A 22,109-nucleotide genomic window follows, 5' to 3' on the forward strand; every position below is an offset into this window, starting at 1 on the left:
ATGTGAAACCGAGGTTTTCCACCAGGTTCGTGAGAAGGAAGAAGAGGATAGAGAGAGGAGAAGGCTGCAGAGAATACCAAAAGACGTCAATCAATCCTGATGTGTGGGTCTTTCTTCGTTATAAGGTAAGTTACAATAACTGCCTCAACATTACAATAATACCCCTGAACTCTAATATACACTAGATAGAGACAAGGGGCAAAAATGAAAATAACAAATCATTATACATTACATTTGTGACCTAATCTGGATCCAGATCTGAAACTAAATCAAATATCACGTTCCAACAACAAGAGAGAGAGAGAGAGAGAGACCTAATCAGTCGAGGCCTCCCCTAATTTGGGTCAAATGGGGGCTTTGACCTGTGTGTGTGTTCAACACACACAACCCAATCATACCCTATAAAACAATTGTTTGGATCAGCCATACTTTTATCTTACCATGTAAGAACACCGTCACCATCGTGACATGGCTTGGGAAGTATTTGCTGTGATAAAAGCTAACCAACATTTTGGAGAACATAGTAATGGGATTTTAGGTGAATTTTGGTTGAGTTGTTTGTAGAGTGAGATTTTTTGATAAATCAAAAGTGAAAAATGGAGCTGTGATAAATAACCATGGTTTCGAGTCTCTCATCATCACTATCGGCTTTATCATTATTCTATCACCACTATCAATCAGCGTCAATGCCATTTTCTCCTCTACATGATGTCATCATTAGGGGTGTAAATGGATTGGATTTGGGTTGGATGTGGCCATTACCAAATCTGACTAGTCAGATGTGCTCTAATTGGGTGTCTGATTCAGATTCAGCCTCAAATGTAAAAAATCTCAAACCAATTATCTGAATAATAACCAAAATCCGACCCAAAACCGCCTAAATGTGTGGTTCTTGTCAGATCTACTTTTTAGTGCTTATCATAAATAAATTTCCATGTTCGTGTTACAAGCACGTGGGTGGGTGAATAGGCACTCTTGTTGGTTGAGAGGCGCTTTATTACTCCCTTTCTCAGATTCAAAACCCACTGGGTGCACCTTTTTGAAGATGATAAGAATCCGTTCAGATTATGCTCTGAACCTGAATCTGAATCCGTATTCGATCAAATTCTACAGTTTAAAACCAAATCCAACCCGATTCATCAATGTGATTCAATTTTTTTACCAAACCCGGATAAACAGGTTTGGGTGACCCAAACCCGAACCATTACATCCATAATCATCATTCTCTTACTCTTCCCTTTCATTATCCTCACCATATTCTTTCATACATTACATATTCATCATCATTTGATCCCTCTCACATCACCATCTAGGGATGTGAATGGTTCGGATTTGGATTGGATGTGGCCAATACCATATTTGACTAATAGGTTGTTGGCTAAACGGATTCGAATTCGGATTTGCATGGTGAAAAGTGTTAAAATAGAGCATGTGTATGGATCTGGATTGGATCCAGATCCATACGCATGCCTATCCTTCGTTATTATGAAGTTGACGATTCATTAATGGCATTCTTGTAATATGGTTCTTGTGTTTACATATTTTAGTCTCTATTGTAAAATCGTTTTGCTATAAATATATTAGGGCTCGGTGGTGTGCGTAGTTTAGCCGCCCCAGCTATTGTGCCTCTCCCTTTTTCTTTCTCTGTTTCTTGTACATGTTGAGCCATGGAGTGAAGCTCTTTCGATTCCTCATATGGTATCAAAGCCCAAGTTGTAGAACACCAGCCGTGAAGACTCCTTTAACATTCAAGTCTGCCAGCGACTTCTCCTTCTTCTTCAACATCGATTGTTTCCTTCCTCAACATCAACGTTGATATCAACGTCTCCTTCAACATCCTTCACTATCTGCGACTTCTCCTTCTTCTTCAATATCGACTGCTTCTTCTTCAACATCAACGTCTCCTTCGCCTTCAATATCAATATCATCGCCTGTGTCAACGACTTCTCGATCGGTTGTATCTCCCTCTTCAATAGCGCCTTTCTTTTGTCAACAACTGCATCTTCTTGCAGTATTTATCAACGTGAACTACACTTTCTATAGTTTTCCTTCTAAACTTAATACTGTCGTAAGTCTGTGTGCTGTGAATACTCTTTGACTCCTTGTATTGCTGGACGATTCGTATCACTTTGTTCTAAATATCACTGTCATAGTCTAGTATTCATCATCGTATCAGTTTTTCTCAATTTTGTATTGTTTTTCTTCATCCTTTTCAATCAACAGTAAATTAGTGTTTTTTGTGCAACATCTATAGGCAGACTGTAACAGACTACGTTCTTGTTTAAAAAAAAAGTGGTTTTCATTTATATGGATTCATACTCGTCATCGAGTCCCTCTGCAAGTTTCTTAAATCAGCTCGTTACAGAAAAACTTACTCATTCTAATTTCTTAACACGGAAGAGACAAATACTTTCGTTTATACGGAGTCAGGATCTCGATGAACATCTGGATGGTTCTATTCTTGTACCACCACGGTTTATTTTGCAGGAAACCGAGGATGAGAAGGGTGATGCAATTACCAAATCTATTAAGAATCCAGAGTATACAGTTTGGAGAAAGCGGGATCAATCTTTGGTTGCTTATATTATGTCAACACTCTCTCAAGAAGTGTTGGCTACTCTTTCATATGATTGCACTGCGGCAGACTTATGGAGTAAGCTATCTCAGACATACTCTCAGATATCAGAAGCCCGAGTTATGTACTTAAAGAATGAGTTTCAAAGTTTGAAGAAAAGCTCCATGACAGTTATAGAATACATAGGCCGCTTGAAGAGTATTACTGACCAGTTGGCTGTTATTGGAAGTGTTATTTCAGATAAAGATAAAGTACAACAACTCTTTAATGGGTTGGGCTCTGACTTTGACATGTTTACCACCGCTTTGACATGTCTCCTCCCCCACTTGCCCAATTTTGACGACCTTCAAGCGAAACTTCTTCAGCATGAGATGATTATGAAACAAAGGGCAGAAGGAAATGAATCAGCTCGTTCCCATTCAGTTTTGGCTATGGAGACTTCTGTAGGTTTTGGACGAGGGAATGCAGGACATCAAGGAGGCAGAGGCCGTTTTGGGTAGGGAGGGCGTGGTATCTTGCCTACACCTAATATTTCGGGTGTTTTTAATGCAGGGAATCAGAGGAGAGTGCCCACTTGTTTCTTATGTAACAAAAGAGGGCATGTAAAAGTTGATTGTTGGTTTAATCTGCATAATAGAGGAAAAATAAACAAAATTAAAAATAAAGCTTTTACTGTGGACACGAAAGCGCCATCTACAGATATGCAACAACTTTTGTTATCAGCATTGTCACAGATGACGATCAAGCAAAATGAGTAAGGCGAGTGGTATGTTGATTCCGGTGTTGCCACCCATGTCACAGGTAATACGGGTAAGTTATCTCACTTATTGCCTTATTTTGGAAAAGGTAGTATAGTTACGGGAGATGGAACTTATCACTCCATTAGTCATACTGGCAGTGCACATATCCTTATGTCAACATCCTCACTTCACTTGTCCAATGTCCTCCTTTCTCCTAATATTAAAAAGAACATTGTCTCTGTAGCTAAACTTGTTGACGATATGAATTCTTTCGTCGAATTTACTCCCTCTGTTTATGTTAAGGATCTACTAACGAAGGAGACGTTCGCTAAGGGGGAGCGACAAGGAAACATGTACGTCTTCAAGGAGATTCCCTCAGTGTCTTCGCTTTCAGTCCCAGTTCTCCAGTTGAAGCCGTCCAAGCTACCTTCAGTGTCTTCACCTTCAAAGTCTTTGTTTTTTCCTTCATTGGAAGTTTTTAATTCATCTCATTGTAATAAGCCAAATATTTGGCATAGTCGCTTGGGACATTGTAGTCGGGGCTTCGTTGAAAATCTTGTATCTGATGGTCTTCTTCCATAGTCTAGTTTATGTTCATTTTTAGAGAATAAAAAATGTTCCTCATGTGAACTCTGCAAAAGTCATGTTCTTCTGTTTCATATTATTAATAAAAGGGCTTCAAAGCCATTTGAGATTATTTGTTCTGATGTTTGGGGACCCGCACCTATTTCTTCTCTATCTGAAAGTCGTTACTATGTTATCTTTATTGATTCTTATTCCCGATATACTTGGATATATTTCTTGAAACATAAGCATGAAGTTTTCCACATATTTCGGGAATTCCATTTGATGATCAAAACAAAGTTTTCCTGTGATATTGTGCATTTACAATGTGATGGTGGAGGAGAGTATTTATCGAACGAGTTTATTGCCTTTCTTCGGGATAAAGGAATAAGTCGACAAGTTTCTTGCCCTCATACCCCTCAACAAAATGGGGTTGCGGAGAGGAAACACAGACATATTGTCGAGAGTGCGATGAGCATGTTACATGATAGCAATGTGCCCATTAGTCTCTGGACAGAAGTTTTTCAGACATCTGTTCATGTCATAAATCGTCTTCCTATGGCACTTCTGGATCGGAAATCTCCCTATTATACTTTATTTGGGCAACATCCCTCTTATGATGAGATGCATGTTTTTGGTTGTGTATGTTATGTACATATTGATTCATCTCTGCGGAATAAGTTTCAGGACAAGGCCGCTAAGTGCAGATTTGTTGGGTATGTGGATGAATACAAAGGCTATCGATGCTATGACCCTACTACAAAACGTATTAGGACCTCCAGGAATGTTGTTTTTAATGAACAAAATTTTCAGATCAATAACTCCGAAGAATTGTCATCTCGAGAAGTAGAAGTATATGATCCATGGATGAGCGCAAACCTTTTTGCTAATACAGGAGAAACATGTAAGGTGAATTGTCCTTCCTTCAGCTTGAGTAGAGAGTTGGATGGATCACATATGCATGCATATTGAACCATCTCCAGTTGAGTCACCCCCAGTTGAACGCTTCTCTGGACAGGTATACACTAGAAGGGACAAAAATACAGGGCCGAGGAATGTGGAAAGCATCGCTAATGATTCGGTTCAAAGGCTGTCATGCATTAAGCATCCTATTCAGCGATTGGTGAGTTATGAGATCTTTTCTCTTGATTTTCAATTATTTATGTCGCAGCTCACAAAACAGGATGAACTCACTTGTTTTAATCAAGCTCTTCAATCCCGTCATTGGATTGAGGGTATGAATGAAGAAATGAAAGCACTTCATGAGTGTTAGACTTGGGAAATAGTATCTTAGCCAGAAAAAAAGAATGTAGTTGGATCAAAATGGGTCTACAAAACAATGTATAAGCCCGAAGGAAGTATTGACAGATATAAGGCGCGACTTGTTGCTCGGGGATTCACACAACAATATGGTGAAGATTACGATGCAACTTTTAGTCTGGTAGTCAAAATGGGTACAATTCGTGTCATCATATCCCTAGCAGTCGACCGAGGATGGAGGCTTAGACAGATGGATGTTAAAAATGCATTTTTGCATGGAACTTTAAAGGAGGAAGTATATATGGAGCAACCTTCTGGGTATGCCGAGAAGGGTCCTACTGCCTGGGTGTGCAAACTAAGGAAATCTCTGTATGGGTTGAAACAGGAATCTTGTTCTTGGTTTGAAAGTTTCTCTATACAAATTCAAGGCTATGGTTTTAGAAGATGCTCTCTGGATCACTTACTTTTTATTTATCAAAAGACAGACATCGTTACTCTTCTTCTTATATATGTTGATGACATTGTGATCACTGGGAGTTCAGATAATCATGTGCAAGACGTGGAGAGATTTTTAATGAAAACTTTCAAGCTGAAAGATTTAGGGGAGTTGAGGTACTTCCTTGGTGTGGAAGTTGACAGACAAAAAGACACATTGACACTCATGCAACAAAAATACTCTTGATCTTCTCGAAAGAGTCATGCAACAGAAATACACTCTTGATCTTCTCGAAAGAGCCGGGATGACGAATTGCAAACCAGTCAACACTCCGAGTGTATTACATCAAAGGCTGAGCTCTGAAGATGGTCATCTTTGTGTCAACCCTACAACGTATAGAAGCCTCGTGGGGATGCTGCAATATTTGACCTTTACCAGACTTGACATAGTTTATGATGTCAATCAGGTGTCCCAGTTTATGCATACTTCAACGGAAGGTCATATGGAAGCAGTGAAGCGCATTCTACGCTATTTAAAAGGAAATATAGGAGACGGGCTTGTTTATCGCAAGAATGATAACCTACATAAAGGACATGAACTCATAACTTTTACTGACGCAGACTGGGCAGGGGACCCAGATGAGAGACGATCTGTCTCTGGATATTGTGTATATATTGGACACAATTTAGTGTCTTGGAGCAGTAGAAAACAAAAGGCAGTGGCATGATCGAGTACAGAGGCTGAATACAGGTCCATGGCTGCAGGCACGGCAGAAGTAAAATGGATTAGACACTTATTGAGTGATCTTGGGGAGACAATTATTCGATCATTTCTTCTATGCGACAATCAAAGCGCAATAAACATTGCGTGTAACCCTGTTCAACGTAGCAGGACAAAGCACATTGAGATTGATCAACATTTTATACGGCAGAAAGTCGAGATAAAAGAGATAGAACTGCGTCATGTTCGAACAGAAGATCAAGTGGCAGACTTGTTTACCAAAGGGTTAACTTCACGTCAATTTTGGTTATTGAAGAGCAAGTTGTACATGCTCCAAAACCATGTACAACTTGAGGGAGGCTGTTAAAATAGAGCATGTGTATGGATCTGGATTGGATCCAGATCCATACGCATGCCTATCCTTCGTTACTATGAAGTTGACGATTCATTAATGGCATTCTTGTAATATGGTTCTTATGTTTACATATTTTAGTCTCTATTGTAAAATTGTTTTGCTATAAATATATTAGGGCTCGGTGGTGTGCGTAGTTCAGCCGCCCCAGCTGTTGTGCCTCTCCCTTTTTCTTTCTCTGTTTCCTGTACAGGTTGAGCCGTGGAGTGAAGCTCTTTCAATTCCTCATAAAACGCTCATACCAGATCCATTTTTTTGCATGTAAATGGATTCGGGTATCCATCAAATTCAGATATTTCTCGGATATGGTAGCAAAAAATTAAAACCATATCCGCATCCAATAATATAATCGGATATGGTTTTGGCTTGCCAAATGCAACTAAACGGAATCGAATTTGGTCGGATATCAGATAAAATCTGATTCATTGACATCTCTATGACCATCATTGCCACCTTCATTTGGGGCTTTTTCATTTTTCTTCATCATCTTCTTCAACTCCTTCCTTTTTCCATTATCACCTCCACCATCATCATCGCCATCTATCATCTCATCATTATCATCATCTTCTTCATTGTATTCACCATCATTATCACCATGTTTTCCTTTATTCTTCTTCACCGCCGTTCCCCACATCATCCATTTACTTTTCCTTGCCACATCACAACTGTTTTTTTAAGAGCAATTTCAGCACAAGAACAAGATATTTTTTTTACTGAAGTCTGTTGTGTAGCAAAGGAAGATGATTGCTTTGGATAAGTGCATAGGTTTATTGAGGTTCTCCTAGCTACATTTGCCGAGTTGTTTTGATCTGTAACAGAGAACAAGACATAGGTGACTCAATTATCTTCAGCTGACTGTTAGTTGATAGTTGTGTGCACTGGGGTCCTTGACAGATGCCTGGGGCATGAGACCAATTCAGCAGTGATCAAGTTTGAGTTGATGTAGCAACTATTTAGTTATGCTCCTCTGTGATTCTGCAAGGCAGGTGAAAATGACCATTTCTCCATCGTATGCATATCCTAGTGTAGAATAGTTTTTGTTTAGATATAAATGTGCCTTCAATTGGATAAGCAAGCTATTCATACTCAGCTCAGTGATGGGCCAGCATAGCTACTTGAAAACAGACGATCATCTTGAGGCTTGATGTCTCAGTCGGATTGTTGTAGTGCCTAGTTGCAAGTCCTTGGTTCAAGACAAGTTAAACCTAATTATCATGTTCATTTACGCTGTTACATGGCACCAGCGTGAAGGGGATATTTTTTTCGTAATTCTATTCTGCAACTTTGCTTTGCTCAAAGGCAATGAGTATTTAAGGTTACCCTGTTTGCTTGTTCAGTTACATATGCTTGCCACTCATGTCGATGCACACTCAACTCATTTTCGTTTGTGCTCATATGGATGCTTGATTTTACTCCAATGCAATGTCCTTTTATTTACTATTCCTAATGGAAAAATTCATGAAGCTAGCTGTATGCCGATGCCTGTAGCAGCTGTATCCATGTGAATAACTTGTGTGCCTTTGCAAGTCAGCTGATTGACTATACAACCATGGTTGAATGTACTTTAGCCAGATGATTTGGGAGTCTTGGAAATTCACTTCAGATCACATGATTAAGGAAGTGATTAACCAATAATTTTAAGCCTTGGAACATTGGTATAACTAGAGGTTCTTTTTTCTTTGTTAGTGCTGCGGGTACTTCAAGATCTTGGAGTATGTATAAGGCATTCAATTTCTGAATGTTCTTGTGCATCAGTGCCTCTTGCATAATGACCCATAAGTGTTAGATTGCAGATCTATGTTAAGTTTTCAGTGTGTGTATGGTTGATTACAGTTTTTTTTTCTTTTGCCTTATCATCTTTGTAAATGACATTTGGAATGTTTGAACGAATGAACATCATATCTGAGTGTGATATGAATATTGGAGAAAATGTCATGCACTAAGGCACTATGCAGCTTAATTTGGCTTCAGGTGATATGGGAACAAATGTCAGACATATCTGCGTGAATGTTCTTTACTTGCATTTGTGATCTGTTTTCTAAGTTGATGTATATCTCTGTTTACCAAACAAAAACCGTGTGGTGCGCCCATGTCATTTGACTTGCAATTTAACAATGCAAACAATATGTGCCATAGAATCTGGAGGCGTCTTCTAATTGTTTCTTTCTATATATAAAATTTGATATTTTCTTTTATTGCAGATGCTATCGGAAGCAATTTTGCTGTCCCTACAGGAGATGAACATTGGGTCAACTAGTGAAGATCCAACATCACAGGTGAAGCCATCTGATTCACGGCGGCCGGATGACTCATCAGTTACAAGGAATATGTCACCCATGGAAGATCCTTCCATCGAGAGAACAGAATGTGATAACTGCAGTCAGTCTCCTGCCATCCCCCAGTCTGAGCCAAGCTTGTATTCCGACCTAGCAAGTCAGATAATAGCACAGCATGCTGAGTCATCAACTGCCACTGACCATCAGGCTCCTAACCTTAACCCATCTAAGTTTTGTGTACCAGCATCAGAAGACCGAACGACGCAGAATGACAAGTTATCTGCTGGGAGCTGTTGCAATGGTGACATACCAGCGCCGCAGCAACACTCAGATGCTCTTCAGTCTTCCGATGCCAATGCTTCATCACCAAAAACCCCATGAATACACATTATGGATGGCTTGGTTCTCCATTTGGGGATGAACTGTTGAGGAAATTTGGTGGAAATGATCTGCGGCTAAGATGGACTGATTCTGTTTGATGAATCTGTAGATAGTGTGCATGTATAAATCTTTTTGGCCTCCCCTCGATTTACAAATGTGTATACAACTCCTGCTTGTATGAGAAACAGCTGTGGAACAGCAGAAACTGGCAAGAATGCACCTGTCGAGTGCACATATATGCTACAACACAGCGGTTGTGCAAAATGGCAATGTTGTTCGAGGAACATTCAGATCAAGAGGGTTTGCCATCTTTGGAATCATATAAGCTCTATAGTCGTGCATGGATGTTTACATGTGCATTCGGTTTGTGCAATGATGTAACAAGCTACAGTCCATTATTGAGGAAAGAGCCTGCTGCTGTAAGTTTGTATTGGTTGGGTGATTGGATGTTGGAGTCGTGGTTACTAGTTTGAGCTTGCGTCTTCAGTTGTGCTATGCAACGGCACGTGCGCAAGCACAAATGCATGAGGTGTGTATGTTGTTTCTCTCATTGAATGTATCTGTCCTTGTTTAACATGCTTCGTTATTGTTGGTGCATCTTCATGTCATGCATTTATGTAGTCATTATTGATGGCTGATGTCCATGGTGTTCATTTGGCTTGCAATTGTCCATCGTCTACACAATCGTTCATCAAATTGGGAAGTTGGAAGAGCCCATGTTTCATGTTCGAAACTTGAAACATGTCCCAGTAATATGCAAGGATTCAAGGCTGTGTGTTGCATTTTGAGGTGTAATGCCGCAGGCGGGAGATTCATTGAAGTCATATGAGCATGGTCTCATGTGGTACCACTTCATGGAAAAAAACATAAGCCACATTGTTGCAATGGTTGCTTGCTGACAGATGCAAGATCTAAGTGCGTAATGAGCTCTCTGCATGCCCACTGTGTGCATTCCTGTCGGCATTGCTTACACCTGCAGCAGCACCCCAAACTTCATAGTGTGCCTTTGCTACCGTCTGGTATAACATCATTGATTTAGGGTCCAAGGGGGATGTGGCCGTGCCCATGCAGCTGCTACCTATGCTCTGTTAGGCCAAATTTGTGCCCCTTGCCTAGGACGTCGACTTCATTAACAAGGCTGTGCCTCTCAAGGGTTTCAGGGTCCAATGCGCAGGACCATAGCTGGGACTATGCGGGCATAACCTGGTGACTTACCCACACACTTGACCAAAGTTCTGGTATTACAGGCCTCCCCCGACTCAGGATGCTCAATGCCCTTGTTGAGCCTGCAAGTTAGGCCTAAACTTTCTCTTCAGATCTAGTTCCACCTTCAGTCGGAATCTGCTACTTTATTTTTGGATGTAGTTTGTCAGATCTGTGGATCCAGAACAAATCATTTCATTTTTATTCTCACATAAAATGCATGTTTTCGACCTATTTTTTATAAGAACTTGCATGTTGAACTTGAGTAGTGTGAAGTATGTGATATTTAAGAGATCCAGCAGTACCGTACAAAATTTAAATCGAAAGTGATTGTATGACAAAAATGATGTGTTTTCCAAAAAAAAACATAATTTTTTGAAAATCTGCCTTATGTCCAAAATTGCAAATGACCAGCTTCAAAACAACCATTTTAATCTTCTCACAATGGACCTCTTGAAGTTTGTGTGATATATCAGCCCGCTTGTCGGCTATCGCAAACACTACTTAAATATAGATTTGCATGTTTTATTTTTTGCAGATTTCATGATGTTTGCATAACTATATTTGCAAACCTCTTGTTAAATTAAAACCCGAAAACTTTCTAAATATCGTACTAAATTTGCTTATATAACATGAAATTCATGAAATATAGTATGAACCTGTTAATATATCATAACATTACAAATACTATACTAAATTCATGTATATATAACACGAGCTTTGTGAGATATAATGCAAACTTCCTATGATCCTCAAGAATTAGGTACCAACTTCGTAACTCGTGTCATTGTGAATATGGTTGTTTGCTGTTTTTTGTAAGGGCATTAAATGTAAATTTCCTTCATTGTATAAAAATCCATTGTCACACCCCAAGACAATTTTTGCATAAACTAGGGTTTTCTGTGGTCCTCACCCAATACTTCTCAACGTGTTTCTCTCCATCAACAAGTTTTTATGACTATTTTTGGCGAATCATCGATGACACTTTATCAATGAAAAATCATCGATGATGAGTTTTTTGGTAAGCATATCTATAAAAGCTAGACTTTTTTTTTATCAGCATCTTGAATCATTTGTTATTTGAAACAATGATATGAGTTGGTCATGTTGTGGAGGAATTGTATGGCTTTCAAAGCTTTGCATATTTTATTTTTTCTTTGATTAAATTATTTGTATGTGCCGGTATGATTATATGTTGTGTATATTGTATTATAAACATGATTAGGTAACACTCTTTGTTTCTTTTGGTTGTTTCCTTAATGTTTTGATTTTTTTTTTAAATAGCCTATAAAAAAACTCGAATCATTAAGAAACAACAAAAACATAAAAAATATTGTCTAATTATGTATATAATACAAGATACACAATATATAATCCCACGAATACTCACACACAAATGATTTAATCAAAGAAAAAAACAAAATATGCAAAGATAACTTGAAAACCAAGCAACTCTTCCACAACATAACTAACTTGTGCCAATATTTCAAAAAAATAATTTATTTAAGCTACTATTTAAAAAAATAACATGTTCAACCATTAAAGATATGATTACCGAAAAAACTCGTCGTTGATGATTTTTCATCGATGAATTGTCACCTATGATTCACCAAAATTTGTTATCGAGGGAAAGCACGTTGGGGACCACAAAAAACAAATAATGATCGCATTGTACGAGTAATTTGACACATTTTCCAAAATGTTCTATAATTTTTTATATTCTCTCCATGTCCAAAATCACAAATAGCCAGCTTTGGGATGTCCTTTTTACCCTTTGCATTTGCAAAACCTACCAAGTTGCGTGAAATGTATCTCTGTTTGTTAGGTGCCGCATACTCCCACTTAAAATGAGGTCTGCATAATTATTTTTTTTTGGACTTTACAAAGTTTGCATAATAATATTTGCGAACAACCTATCAAACTTGAAAAAAATGAGTAAGTCCAAACATATTTTATGCGGACTTCCTTAAGTCCACATATATTTTATGCAGACTTTCTCAAGTCCACATAAAATATATGTGGACTTCCTCAAGTCTGCCTATATTTTATTTGGACTTCATCATCATTGCCTATTTTTGTTGTTTGCATGTCTAGGAGGAATAGTCTATCTTTTAGATGATGTTTCTCTGAAATTGCTCATTAGATCAGGGTGATCTTGGTGTTAGTGGAAAGCTAACATCTCAATCTGTCTATTTCTTTCTTTTTTATTTTTTCAGATTTTGAGTGCAGGTAGCCAAAAAATAACATAGAACAAATAGAAAATGTGCAACCCTAGAAGGTGTGAAGCATGTTTCTATTCCGATTTTGTAACTCATAAATAGAAACCCTAGAGGGATTTTCAGTTCTGACTCAAAACATAAAAGTTATAGGCATGTGTCTCAGTTTTCCAACGACTATAAAAGCATAAGTTTTTGACATCTAGTCGGAGAGATTCAGACATGAGAACATAGATTATTCTGCAAAAACAATCACATATTTGGGAGGAAGTTCACATATATATGAGGAAGTTCACATGTGTGAAGGATAAAAAGGTCTTTTTAAATTTTAATATTTACGATTTTAAACATGTAGAGAATATAAAAATTATAGGGTTTTTAAAAAAACATATTAAAACTCTAGTTTATGTGAAAATGGCCCTAGGGTAGTGCGACAATCAGTTTTTATACAATGAAATAAATTTGCATTTAATGCTAGTATGGAAAACTGTAAACAAGGATATTCACAATGACATGATTTGCATAAATAGTACCAAATTTGTAGACTTCTTGAGGATCATAAAAAGTTCACATATCCTGTGAAGTTTGTATTATCTGTATGTTAATTTAGTACAATATTTGTGATGTTACAATATATTGACATGAGGTTCACACTATATCTTGTGAATTTCATGTTATATACGCAAATTTAGTATGATATTTGCAAAGTTTAAGTTTTAGTTTAGTAGGAGGTTCACATATATAGTTATGCAAACTTCTTGAGGCTCGTAAAAAAAACATGCAATCTACATTTAAGTGAGTGCTTGTGATAGCCGACAAATGGACCGTTGAGAGAACCTCAGGAGGTCCGTAGTGCGAAGGTTAAAATGGTCCTTTTGAAGATAGACATTTGTGATTTTAAATATCGGGCATATTTATAAAAATTATAGGATTTTTGGAAAACATATCATTTTTAAAGAACATCTAAAACTTGCAAAACATAATATACAAAATATCAAATATTAAAATAACATCAATAATTTAAAAAATACCAAAAAATCTATCAAATTTAAATTCAATGTTTTATAATAGTAATCAGCCTATAATCCCTAGAATTGTCCACAACTCAGCTTCTAAGATCGTGCCATCCAGCACCTCATTGTTTGTTGTCTCGTCCTTTGGCACTTCATTGTCTGATGTCTCGTCCTCTGGCACTTCATTGTCTGATGTCTCATCCTCCGCCTTTTGTTTGCTCTTTGGACATTTTTTGGTCTATTGTAGGTTTTTTTTTATTTTTGCCTCCTCCTCAGCCTTCTTTTGGCATCCTCTGAAGTCATCTTCTCCATCATGAGTTTATAGAATTGAATCATATGCTTTCTATACTTTGTTACATCATTCTAAAAAAAAGTTATAAGCAAACAAGTAATTGTAGATTATATCACAAAAACTTAACAAAAAAACACATAAACATATACATGCAAGAAGTTTAATTTTTTTTTTTTGTCCAAGCACTGCATGTACAGTGGGACAAATATGCCACAATCAAACTTTAAACAATCATATACCAAGTCAAGAAGATATACATAAACCAAAAGTATGCTATGAAAGTAGGAACAATAGAAAATCAGGAAAAGTAATGCATAAACTCGAGAAAAAATAATATTCATTCATTCACTCTGAACTGTTTACCTATAGAGCTCCTTCATTTATAAATAGATGAGAGTTCCTAATTCTAATTCAAGTAAACTTTACAATCCATAACCATCTTAAAAGATGAACTTATCCTAATCTAATGAAATTTGGATATTGAATTCAATATATAATTCCAATATCTATTATAAATGAACCAAATATTAAGATCTAAATGATAAAAAAAATCCAAATGGATCTTTATGGACCCAAGTCTTCTACTCTTCTCCTGCATCATTCTCCCTGGGTTGGAGAAGACTTGCCCTCGTGGTTGGATCTCTCTTACGTTTCTTTCAATTCTGCTTCACCTTATGGGTTATGGGCCCACAATATGAAAATAGATATCGTTGCAGGTCCACAAACTGAGTAGTCTGAACTGTTCTGGTATGTGCCTGACAGCTCAACATATTCTTTCCAAACCATCCATAGTCTTGAACTATAGCTTTTTGTTGATCTAGATCAAATAGATCTAGTTTCGGTTTGATCAAATGTGAAGAAGTCCATGCACTCCAAACAAGCTCAAGTTCTAAGGCAGGTTTGGTTTAGGTTAGGTGGATACGTGTGAAGTTTGGATCTGTATAGGCGGGTAATGCATGGAATGGTTCTTTTGGGATTGGGTCAACCAGATTTAGGTTTAAGCCTACAGTGGATTTGTCATGGATCAGGTTTTTGCTAGGCTCTAAGGGAGGATTTGGAGTGGGTTTTAGCTCTGCTTCGAAATCCAATTCTCATTGAAAAGCTTGTTCTAAGGATATGAAGAAGACATTATGCAGTTTAAGAAAAAGGCAATCATGAAGTCCAGCAACAAACTTGACAATTTGTTGGTCAAGGGTCTCACAATTCTGGGTTTGTAGTACCTTTTAATAAAATTCCTTTATGTATTTTTGCATTGACATTAAACCTTGATAAATAAACTTGGTTTAAAGCTTGATAGAAACGGATCTTGGGACATATGGATCGTTAAGGGTATGAGATAGGATTAAGGCTTCTGGATCTTTGGTTGGGCAATGATTTGGAGAGGTATGAAAATGGGTGTGGGTAGGATCTATTGTGTTTGAATGAGGATTTAGGTTATGGTTGGTATTTTGATCACACCAAGTCCAAGTAGGCAGATTTTGAGACAGAAGTGGGTCCAAATACGAGTTAGGTAGGGTTGGAGTTAATTCCAGTCCAAAACATGGTTGTTTTGGGTCTGATATGCGTCATAAAGGTTAGGCTTTGGGTTAAACTGGGTTGGTTCTAGGTTTAAATATGCTTGAAACCAGTTCTAAAACTCTGAATCGGTTCCAGATCAACTTGAAGAAGGGCATAAGAATGTGCATGATGGGTTTAATGAAACAAATTGGTTCAAATAAGAACCGGTTCTCTTAAACAACCCATCATCCACAATGGGTTGAGAGCTAGGGCTAGGGTTGAGGGGACAACCATCCATCACCCCCAGACCAGTGGTCAGCGGGGCTCTCTAGTCGACATGTGGGGGGTCTTGTCATTCAGATCCTGGTCGACAATAGCCTTGATTTCTGCCAGATTTAGGTGGGAAGAATAAAAGACGGGTAGACGAGTGCCCAGCAGAGCGATAGTGGTTGGCCATGCATGCTATCGGTCTGTGGTGGCTGATGGCCACCTTTCGGCATAGACCCAGTTGACCTGCACCCCAACAATAGCAGATGGTTGAACAGAGTTAAAAAAAAGGGAGGAGGAAAGTGGTGGGTTGGGGTTTGAGACCCACACACCATCCTCCATCTATAGGAGATTTTTGGTGGGCTGAAGATCGATGGCAATCGACAGGTAAGAAAAAGAAGATGATGGGGTCACTGGTGATGGTGGTGGTTGTGGTGGGTTATAGTAAGTGGGTGGACAATGGGGCAAGGTAGAAGATGGTGTTGGTGATAATGAGTAAAAAGGTGGAGAATGTACCTGGGCTGATATCAGTTGTTGCCAGGATAAATTGGACGACCAGGCGGTTGCGATGGCTGCCATGGGTAGATGTTATGATTTATCATGCAACCACGAGTCCTCATTTATTGATGACCAAGCTTGTCGTCGATCAGGATAACTATAAGACATGTGATTGATGTTGTGGTTCTCAGAGTTTCACTTCACTAATCTCCAGGATCTTCTTTCAATAAAATCAAGGTGAAAAATTTGCTCTGATTCAAATTGAATCCTCGATTCGCAAAAAGAAACTCTATGTTATGCTACTCCTACCAAAAGTATGCAATCAAATTAGGAACAATGGAAAATCAGAAAAAGTAATGCATAAACTCAAGAAAAAATAATAATTTCATCTATCCACTTTGAACTGTTCACCTACAGAGCTCCCTCTTCTATAAGTAGATGAGAGTTCTTAATTCAAATTCAAGTAAACTTCTTAATCTGATAACCCTCTTAAAAGATGAACTCATCCTAATCTAGCGAAACCTGTACATTGAATTCAATGCATAATCCAATATCTATTACAAATGAACCAAATACTAAGATCCAAATGATAAAAAATCCAAAATATAAATTAGATCCAAATGGATCATTATATACCTGAGTCTTCTTCTCTGCTCTTGCATCAGAACTATATTCAGGTCTGTGAGATCCAGCAAGGTAGTATTGAATCTGGATATGATAGAACCTGACTCTAGAAGGATTGGTTCTATCAGTTCAGGCCAAGCAGAGCGCGGATCCAATCTCGAAATGGAGCAGGGCTTTATATTTCAAATTTAAATGAAATGACTCTACATATAAACCAAATTATTTCAAATGCATATGAAATTCTTTTAAACACTAATTTTCTAAACATGTCATTTTCACTAAAATAAATTTTGAAAGTGATTTCCAATAGGGTCGGCAGAACACATAGTCGTTTTGAGAGTTTTTTTTCTAAGATCTAATCTATTTGTATTTTATAACATTTATTATTATCTTCCAATTATCATTTATAGGAATACTCACAAAAAAATTATGAAAATTCTATGAAAAATCAAGGGCATTACATCTAACCCTCCTTAAAAAAAAATTGTCCTCAAAATTTGAATAAAGTTACGTACTGAATAGGCTTGGATATTTCGCTTTCATCTAAGCTTCTGGATGCCATGTACATTCTTCGAGTCCATAATGTTACCATCATATCTTCACAAGAGTTATTAGCAAACAAGTAACTATAGAATACATAACAAAATCTTAACAAAAAAACGCATATAAACATGTACATGCATGAAGTTTAATTTTTTATTTTTGCCCAAGCACTGCATGTACAGTAAGACAAATATACTACAATCAAACTTGAAACAATCATATACCAAGTCAAGAAAATGTACATATACAAATTGAGTTAACAAACTTATGCAAAGTAATTACCTATTTTCTTGAGGAATATCGTTTATGGGACATGCCATGTAATTAGTTTAACAGTCGTAGCTAAACCACACTACAAAAAAATGAACTTGCAGTGCCAACATTAAACCTATTGAGTACAAGATATCAATATGCACATTATTGAATAAGTAATGTTATTGTACTAGTGTTTTGATGTTCTTATCTGCATTAGTTGTGTTGCACATGAAATTATACAACTTAAACTCCTTTGCATTCATATTCATTTTTCAAAGAACCTAGTATCGGTTGCCTCAATTGATAAGAATTAAGATATGCAACATTAATCGAGTTTAAAGTCATTGTGCACATGTAAATTTATGTTTTGTAAGTATTCAAAGTTGTAGAGCGGATACCTTGTCAGCTCCATCGAAAGGATATGACAATTGGCCGGTCTCCAGGAATAAATAAGCCACGTCTTGTATCCCTTTAGTTTTGACCATTTGTTGTGATCAGTTAATGTTTACCAGTTAATTTCTACTAGTCGGTAGAAAAACATCAGAAACTTCACTTTCGAGACTCACATATAAATAGGGAGTAATGTAAATGGTTTTTGGCAGTTTCTTTTTTACTGTCATGTCCTTCGTGTGGCATGCTTCATGTCTTTCTATGAATCTTGCTAGATTCTATATAAGAGCAATATTCTTGTTAGATTAAAATGAGTGTACATACAAACATAACAAAGGAATAAACAAACGAACAACACTTATGTCACTTTCCAACAAAGTTTGTTCATAAAATTCATGCTCTTTCAGTTTTAGTGGCCCTTTGCTTTCTATTTCAATAACATGTTCTCATCACCAATTGAAAAATGAATATAATATATATATATATATATATATATATATATATATATATATATATATATATATATATACACACACACACACATGACTCAGGACATTGACTATACATCGGGCAGCACAACTGAGTCCTTGCTTGGGGTGGGGATGGAGGTTTGGATCCCTTTCTGTGGGTATGCTTTCCTTTATGTATATAAGTATTCATCACGAACTACCTAAGATATATATGACATTGGAGAAGTTTATTTAAAACCCCTAGATAAATACAAAGAAGCAATTTATTAAACAACTCTTGACAAATATATATTTTGTAAAGCATCTAACATATTGTAAAAAAACCGTAAATATAGTAAACACTAAATGGTAAATTTGGTGACAAATATTAAATAAAACATATAAAAAACATCTACAGCAACAATCAAACACAAATATGCATGGGTCTATTAAATGCACATATTTATAAATAAAATAAAAAGTTCAGAATGACATAACACAAATACACAGGGGCTATGAAACTCACCTTTCGACCTAACCTGAGAACTTGATGCAATGCAAAGGATATTGCAACCTTGTCAGAATGCAACAAAAAAAAATCATAAGAATTTCCATAAGAAAATTGAGAAAATGTTGAGGGTTCTAGAGGAAAAGGGTGACGGTTTTTTCCAAAAATAAGAAAAAAAATTACTTTATATATGATTTAACGAGCATGCAAATTTTACGAAACTTCGCAATGTATTATATGCGAAGATTGCCACTTATTTGCGGATATCCTTGAGGATCAGTTACTCAAATGATATCTACATGGCCTTATGCCAACTTTTAAATATATATATATATATATATATATATATATATATATATATATATATATATATATATATATGCAAATTTAGTAGAATATTTGTGAAGTTTCAACAATTTAGTTACTAGAAGTTCACATATTTAGTCATGCGATCTTCGTACAATAAAAGCGAATTTAGTGAAATATTTGTGAACTTCTATCACCACAACAAAGCCGTGGATTAGCGACGACCACATTCCGTCGCTATTCCGTCGCTAACAGGCTTAGCGATGGATTAGCGACGACTAGGCGACGGTATGCTTATGTCGCAAATTTTTCGACGCTAACTGGCGACGGAATAAATTTGTCGCCAGGTCCGTCGCTAATTGCGACAAAATAATGAGTGATATATTCCGTCGCCAATCCGCCGGTACTAAACGGCGACCACGGCTTGGCGACGGATTTACGTCCGTTGCTAAGCCGTCGCTAGATTTATATGCATAGCGACGGATAGTTCTGTCGCTAATCCGTCGCAAAAACGAAAAAAAAAATAAAAAAAATTATTTGAAAATTAAATACCGAGAACGGTACAATTTATATTTCCTGTAAATAAAAAACAAACCACACAAAAAAATCCATATAAAAGGAATCTACAACAATTAATCGTTTCACCCTAAAATTAACAAGTTCAATTAACTACAATTCAATAATTACATTTAAGAAACAAAAAAAATAGAACTTCAACACAGTTCTCTAATCATCGCCAAGATTTTGTGTGTCTTCTTCTTCATTGCTTTTATCTGTCCCTTCAGCTCCGCTACGCTGATTATCGCTAGCAGCCTACACAAGAAAAGAACAGTCAGTATTGATAAACAAAATATAATGAAATAAATTACACACTATATGTGATTCTATCATGTGTTCTAAGGCAATAAAAAAACTTTATATGTGATTCTATCATGCTCATATGTGCTCTAAGGCAGGCAAAAAACTATATATGTGATTCGATCATGCTCATATGTGTGCTAAGGCAGTCAAAAAATTGAATATGTGATTATAGCATGCTCACAAGTGTTCTAAGGCAGACAGAAAAACTCTATATGTGATTCTATCATGCTCATATGTGCTCTAAGGCAGGCAAAGAAAAAAACTTTGTATGTGAATATATCATGAATGATATATGTTCTAAGGCAGTAAAAAAATTCTATATGTGATTTTGGCATGCTCATATGTGTTCTCAGGCAGTCAAAAAACTGAATATGTGATTGTAACATGCTCATATGTGTTCTCAGGCAGTCAAAAAACTGAATATGTGATTATAGCATACTCATATGTGTTCTAAGGCAGTCAAAAAAACTTTATATATGATTCTATCATGCTCATATGTGCTCTAAGGCAGGCAAAAAACTTTATATGTGATTATAGCATGTGCATATGTGTTCTCAGGCAGTCAAAAAACTGAATATGTGATTATAACATGCTCATATGTGTTCTCAGGCAGTCAAAAAACTGAATATGTGATTATAGCATACTCATATGTGTTCTAAGGCAGTCAAAAAAACTTTATATATGATTCTATCATGCTCATATGTGCTCTAAGGCAGGCAAAAAACTTTATATGTGATTATAGCATGCTCATATGTGCTCTAAGGCAGACAAAAACTCTATATGTGATTCTATCATGCTCATATGTGCTCTAAGGCAGGCAAAAAGTTATATATGTGATTCGATTATGCTCATATGTGTTCTAAGGCAGACAAACAAAAAACTGAATATGTGATTATACTTGAGAGGGACCTGCAATTGAAGATCCTCTGTTCAGCACAAGATTGTTGATCTCATCTCGGAGAAAGGGGGCGACGGTGTCATGGAAGTAGTCATTCATTGTGTCCTTAATGATTTGGCGTACATCATTACCGGAAAGAATATGTTGCTGCTTGGAGCTTATGTCGGTGGAAGAAGTCTGTGAGTTGTAACTGGAAGAAGCAATAACTGGTGAAGTGTTCGGATTACTCTCAAACCCGAACACGCGACCTTTTTTGGGTTCACCTGCTGCAGTCACCCATGCTGCAGGATCAAATGATTGATGTTGAGTAGCGTCATTGCCATATCGCTCTACCATTTGTTGCTCATATGCCTCCTACAAAATAATGTTTAAAGTATGCATTAATAATTAATGATAACATAATAATAACTTGCATATTGCAATGATTATTAATAGAATAAATACATATCGTTGTCGTTCTTGCATTCTTTGATACGAAGACTCCCGTGGTCAGTGCCTCCTTTTTCTGCTTCCTGCGAAGTTAAAGGACAAACACATCCTTATATGGTACAGTGCCTCCTTTTTCTGCTTCCTGCGAAGTTAAAGGACAAAAGATTTAGTCAACAAGTTTGCAACAATACTTATAAAATTAATATGATATATTGATGAGTTACCATTTTCTTCATGTGGCTCCCAAATGTCTTAAATTCGCCTGTGTGTATATGGGCTTCGGGCATTTTCGCTCGATTTTGTGCAGCCTTTGCAGAGCGATTTCAAAATGCATCTCTCACCCACTTATCGCACATTTCATCCCAATAATCTCTCCTGATAGTAATAGGGCCATGGCCCTTACACTGTAGTGGATCATCTATTACGCCAGATGTTTTTTTTGTTGCAGTCTTCATATTGTGCAGCATGTCTACAAATCGATTGGCAGTCACCTTCT

The 22,109-nt window shown here is 37.0% G+C and overlaps 1 protein-coding gene across 2 annotated transcripts in view; it reads left to right on the plus strand.

The window, feature by feature from the left end:
- LOC149837130 (uncharacterized) overlaps positions 1 to 9,988 on the plus strand; it is a 126,249-nt gene extending 116,261 nt beyond the window's left edge. For both annotated transcript variants that reach the window (XM_090007254.1, XM_090007255.1), the window contains one exon: positions 8,909 to 9,988. In XM_090007254.1, the coding sequence (XP_089863380.1) occupies positions 8,909 to 9,364 (456 nt within the window). In that variant the 3' untranslated portion in view covers positions 9,365 to 9,988. The remainder of the gene's footprint in view (positions 1 to 8,908) is intronic.
- Positions 9,989 to 22,109: the final 12,121 nt, after the last annotated feature.

Source organism: Nuphar pumila, chromosome 5 (genome assembly GCF_984573655.1).
Source record: "Nuphar pumila chromosome 5, dmNupPumi1.hap1.1, whole genome shotgun sequence".
Taxonomy (NCBI): Eukaryota; Viridiplantae; Streptophyta; class Magnoliopsida; order Nymphaeales; family Nymphaeaceae; genus Nuphar; species Nuphar pumila.